The sequence below is a fragment of the Rhagoletis pomonella genome, unplaced genomic scaffold, assembly GCF_013731165.1.
Source record: "Rhagoletis pomonella isolate Grant_MI unplaced genomic scaffold, Rhpom_1.0 Rhpom_scaffold_00010, whole genome shotgun sequence".
In the NCBI taxonomy this organism is placed as follows: Eukaryota; Metazoa; Arthropoda; class Insecta; order Diptera; family Tephritidae; genus Rhagoletis; species Rhagoletis pomonella.
In genome coordinates, this window is record NW_023458564.1 from 13478476 (window position 1) to 13484504 (window position 6029).

General features: G+C 35.9%; 1 protein-coding gene across 1 annotated transcript; it reads right to left on the bottom strand.

The window, feature by feature from the left end:
• Positions 1-4167: 4167 nt before the first annotated feature.
• LOC118746413 lies at positions 4168-5006 on the bottom strand. Its single transcript, XM_036480267.1, has 3 exons — positions 4579-5006; positions 4438-4520; positions 4168-4364 (listed from the first exon to the last, which is right to left on the bottom strand). Exons 1-3 carry the CDS (start codon positions 4882-4884, stop codon positions 4232-4234), a joined length of 522 nt encoding a protein of 173 aa, XP_036336160.1. The 5' UTR covers positions 4885-5006; the 3' UTR covers positions 4168-4231.
• Positions 5007-6029: the final 1023 nt, after the last annotated feature.

The window sequence follows — 6029 nt, forward strand, 5'->3', positions numbered from 1 at the left end:
ATGTGGGAACTTATAATTCGATGAAATACATCATGATAAATCGAAACGGGAATTTTGGATTTTTACTTAGTTAATAGCATAGGTCGCCGTATTAGTATTCCTCTTCGAGTTCATGCTCGTCTTAGCATTATCTTCGTTAGCAGGATAATTAATAGAGGCATGCACTGCGACCAGCAGTTCTATTGTGCCCATCTTCGTTAGCTAAGACTTCTGAAACAGCCGGCAGCTCTCCTAAATATAGTTAAGAAATAAACAAATCTCTAGCGTCTGGTATTATGATACCTACATAAATATTTCATGTGCCCGATGAATTAAGTTAAATTTGATTGTTTAAATACGTGACAATGCTCCTAAATACAGTTCAGAAATAAAGCCTTTTTAAACCCATTTCATTTGATACCCATTTTTTTAATATTTGCTTTAACTTATTAAATCATTTGAGTTTACGTATTTACCAGGTGGCAACCCTCTTTAATTATCTAAATATTTAAACTAAGGATATCTTACCACATTCGATTCACGTAATATTTTAATACTAGTGAACCCTCATGGCGTCAAAACGCCAACGTTTAATTAAATTTTTTTAAAGAGGTTAACCCCTATTAAAAAGCTTCTTAAAATATTTTTATTCTCAGAATTGAAAATTGAGTACAAATCAGTACAAAGTTTTGAAATAGGACATTAGCGTACTGATTGAAGAAACGAATAAAGTTAGTACGAGATTTGAAAAATCGGTACTGTACTGATAAAATCACAACGTCTGGCAACCGTAATACAAACGTGCTTTATATGCGGTTCATGGTTGCCACTCGCCAACATTTTTTTCTACCAAAATCTCTTAAGAAAAGTTACCAAATCTTCACTACTAAAATCTTCACTTCTTCACTGAGAAAAAAATATACTGAATAAAACTGCTATATTTCTTAACAAATGTGTGTAAGTACAGCCAGTTTATGTGACTAAATAAATTCAATATTTTTATAATTTGTCAATTTTTGATTATTTATCAAGAACTCACAGTTCTAGACAGAAGTTTAAATCTATTTTCTTGATAAATTATCAAGATTGAAAATGCCATTGACAGTTATAATATTTTTTTTTATTAGAAAATATTTTGCTATCAATTAAGTACTGCATGTGCCGTTATTCTCATTTTCGTTGTTGGTGTTTCCGACAGAGTAGGTAATGTGGAACGATTTTCCATCATCCCTTCTCAAATTTGGTTTGGAGACTAGCCGGTTTCGACGTTGTGCCTTTTTCAGTGTCATTTGTCGTTCGGAATGTGCCGTTATTGGGACCTGCGACTCACGGATTAATGGCACCGGTACACAAAAAAAAGTTGCGCGTGCTTTTAACCGTCCATTTGACTCGTACAAAATTTCGAGTAAATTGCGAAAATTGCAAGTTGTTTTTGCTGTTTTTTCGGTTTTTCATAATTTATTGTACGTTTCAAACGGTCGTCAGATTCGGATTCAGTGGGTCTAAATACATGTCGGTAGGTGGATCTAGTAAAAAGCACGCGACATTTTTTTTGTGCCGGAATAATTAAAACGATTTCAAAAAATGTGAGATGGTAGAATTCAAAATGTATCGCAAAAATTCGAAAGTTGTTTTAGAAGTGCAGCCCTTGGTGCTGCCACTGTATTTCAAATATTTCCAGTATTCGAATATGAGATGACTTTAATTTTAACGAAGTAATTTTGTAGAAGTGTCAGTAGTGCTGCCATTGAAACTCGAATGGTTTTTATAATTACGAACATGCAAAATATAATTCATTTCTTTCTAGTAATGCAAATAGATATTTATTTGCAAAAGTTACCAAAATGAAACAAAAGTTACCAAATCGTTTAAAAATTACCAATTTTGGTAAAAAGTGACCAATTGTGGCAACCATGATCCGGTTAGGTACCAGTTGCTTGGAGTGTAGCATACCTTTAGGCACTAGGTGTTATTAGTCGCAGTGGTATTTATGCTTTTTCCTACATAGACAAAGTCCTTCACTACTTCTAACTTAAGGCCCGTTTACATACAACTTTGGCGTTGCGTTGGCGTTGGCGTTGGTTTGACAGAACGCACGTTAAAAGTATGCTTGCTACAATGAACGCTTGGCGGCGAATCCTTGGGCCACTAAATTAACATATTAACGACAGATAAATTAATATTTCATATCAATAATTGCATTAAAAACGATATTTCTTGCCCGCACTTGATTAAAAAGGAAAAATATTTCACATAATTTTATTTATTCGCAACAGCTGACGAGCGACGCAGGCGAAAAGTTGAGAGTTGGCCATCTTTTTGCTTTGTGTTGGCGTGAGCGTTGTCGAATTTTGGCTATGTGGACGGCTGCATTTGAATTCATGTATTCATAGTCAGCTGTTGAAGCGACGCCAACGCCAACGCAACGCCAAAGTTCTATGTAAACGGGCCTTTATAGTTGCCAACACTGACGTGTGTACCGAGATGCACGGACCCTTTTAGCTCAGTTATGCATACTTGGCGTTGCATGAGAGTTGTCACATAAGGAATCTGTTAAATGAGTTATGCGTGTAAGCGGTTACCCAACGCATAGACTTCACATGTAGAAGTTTGTTGGGCTTTGATTTTTACGTAAAAATGGTATAGCAGTGCAAAGAATGCATAACTGGGCTATTTATATGTTGCCAGGAGGTACTTTGTCTTTAAGGGCCAGTTTCTCAATGTCTGGTTACACCCACTGACACCATTCATATAACACTGTGTCGATAACGCCGGCAACTATGTTTAACTGGAGATTAGTATTAACCAGAGATGGTGAAAACGGCCCTTAGTCGATAACCATACATGGTGAAAACGGCCCCAAAAGTTTTTATTTCAGGTGGTGTAAAAAAACGGAATACATCAAGTTAACTAGGACAGTCATTATTGCCGCAAATATTCACTAAAACAGTATATTTAAGAAGGGCAAAAGATGATGAATCTTTGAAAAGATTTAATATTCGTGAAGCTTTGTGCTAGTTTGCTCGCTAGTACTTTGATCAGGCAAAGGAAAGTGCGATCAACCTAAATTTCTTAGTTAGGGGTATAAAAGTGACAAAGCTAAGAAGAAGATGGAGTGGAGTATGTGTTCCGATTAAAGCATGACTTTGTATGTCCTACTGAAAAACGTCCACTTATACGAATACGTAGACTCGCTATTTTCCGTTCGCAAATGGTCAAATTATTTCCGTTTCCGAACTTAAGTTGCACTTTTGTACGATTGCTGTGCCACCCTTTAGATACTTGGGTAGAAACATGTCCGCTCTGTGTTTCTTATTGTTCCTGCCTGTCGACTGAGGCAGGATCATTCAAACACACCGAAAGGATTTCTTGTAATTTAGCGAAACATCATGGAAGAGCAGGTGCAGTATAAAAGGGATTTTTGGATTTGAATGCCTGCATTTATGCCCTTCTGTGATTCATCGGCCTTTGATTTTTTCACCGGCAATCTTCGCTGTACTCACTCAGCTTCCGTCACTGTTTGCTTGTTTAAAGCCTCATCACCGCTTTCGGATTTTTTTTCTAAATCTTTGTTTCACTTCGCATTTGTCATTCTCTGCTTTCAGGCGTAAATTTTTTTCTGACTTATTTTTTATTTAGATTTTTTTATATCAGCGTGGGGGTAGTGAATTCCACGCCATTGGGCCTAAGGCATGCATCCTGCAGCAAAATCGTATCCTATCTCCGCCGTCGCCACCGTTGCCATCGTATATTCCCCGGTATCCAGCCTTTGGAAGCGCTTTTGTATTTTGTGTACACTCATTACTCGCATACAACGTCTGACTCGGCGTCTCGCTCGACCTTCATTCTTCCGCCATCGTAAAGTCATTGCAACGGCCATTATACTCACTCACTCATACCCATTTCCTCTTGTGTGCCATCGGCATATGTATGAGAACTGCGAATGGGTGTGTGTCAGTGTGATCGCGGGCTTGTGAAAAATTTTAGCAGAAAATGTACTTAAAATGTAACAATATGTATCACTATTTTATTTTAAGTATCAAAGTATCAATATGAAATAAAACCAATAATTTTTATGAAAAGCCATTTTTCAAAACAATTTAACATTTATTGATTGCATCAGTTGTACTTGGTACTAGTATAATAATAATAACAAAAATATATATGTATATATATTATATAGTCTTATTTTTAGTTTAAATACTTTAATGTTGTATTTATAGGGCTCAGAATTCAAATTTTTTAATCATTTTTAGGGCATTTCGAAAAAATTATGCATCCCACCATTGGCAAAATGGAGTGATTTGTTCGATTTGTTTTGATCAAATTCAGATCTGAGAAAATCCGTTCTTTCTGCGGCAGTGCCGTGCGGCAAATATAACAAGCTAAAAATAAAAGAAGTTAGTTCGAAATAGAAAAAGTTATTTAAAGCATTTTTTAGCTTAAGCCATTGCTTACTTCCCCTGTTCTACGCCTTCTACGCAATCTATTTTATTTGTCTTTATCGCTTTCTTTGCACAAGTTAGGAAACTTGTTTTAAACTGTTAAAAATATCAAATTAGCGCTTTCATCATACAGGGTGGGCCATATAAGACCTACCAATTTCACGCAGCGGTCCATAGTTTGCCTAGCAGTGTGCGCAGTCGCTCCATATTGTTGGCACCACAAATTAGAATGCTTCCCTCCCGTTAGCCGCAAAAAGTTGTCAATCTTTGTACTGTAACAAGCCCCTGAAATGGTTTCTGGCGTTTCATCCTCATTCTCAAAGAAATATGGACCGATTACATTTTCGGCTATAACACCGCACCGAACAGTGCATCTGGATGGGTGTAACTGGTGCTGGTGTGATGCCCTTGGATTTTCAGAGCCCCGAAATCTACCCTTTTGCTTGGAAATGCGCTTCATCCGACATCAAAGCTGTACCTAAAAAATCAATTTGTGTGGCTAATTGTATAAAACGAATTGCGTATTGTAGACGTGGTTGGTGGTCTTGCTGTAAGTATCCATTATGATTTTCCAAGAGATTAAATATAACATGCAGAAAGAAAATAACAATAATATTCATAAATAAAGAAGTTATACATGTTTAACATTGGTAGGTCTGATTTGGCCCACCCTGTATAACAATGATTGATTACATGCAAGGCTTTTCAAAATTTCACTGTTAAAATCAAATCTCGGTTCAATATAACATTGCTGAATATATATATTTATAGATTTTTTTTTTTAGTTAGCACTTTACTTAAATGTGCTCCTGATATTTACGTCTTTGCGGCACAAGTAATATCGAGCCCTAACCGCCAAAATAACGTAAGCGACATTTTTTTCAAAATTTTCTTTTTGATGCAGAAATGCATCTAGATGCTCTAGGAGTATTTCTGCATCAAAAAGAAAATTTTGAAAAAAATTTCGCTTACGTAATTTTGGCGGTTAGGGCTCGAATAACTTATGCAATCTGTATGAATCACTTTGAAATTCTATTTTCATTCGATAGACAATATCCAAAATATTTGTCAAAATAAATAGTAAACTTTTATTGGTGCGACAATAGCTTGGTTCACACCCATGAATCAATAATTAAAGGTTTTGCAAGTAGCTTTTTTCTAAAATTTGACACTCCCACCCACAGGGATGGTTTTTGGAAGCAGGGGAAAAAAGGGAAGAATTCAATCAAACTTCCTAAAATGGTAGCTAAATTCCACAAAAAGGTGGATATAATAGTGCATAGTGGTATTTTAAAACAAAAACAAATTTGATTTAGTTATTTAATTTAAACCAGCTTATTTACATCGAATATAACCCAGGATTGTTATTAAAAATAAATATTTATATGTATGTATATACCAAAGTTGAGTACGCCAGACGGCGCATAACTCGAGAATGGATGGTCCACTTTGAGCTATATTTTTTTGTGTTTGCTTACTTTGGGAACTCTTTGCCTTGCTTTTGCATTTACAGTTGATGGATATGAAGAAGCTATTTGCTTGTGAAAAAAACGACAGATAAAAAACATTTGGAGCTTAAGTTTCTCTCGCGGTTTTGACTCGATT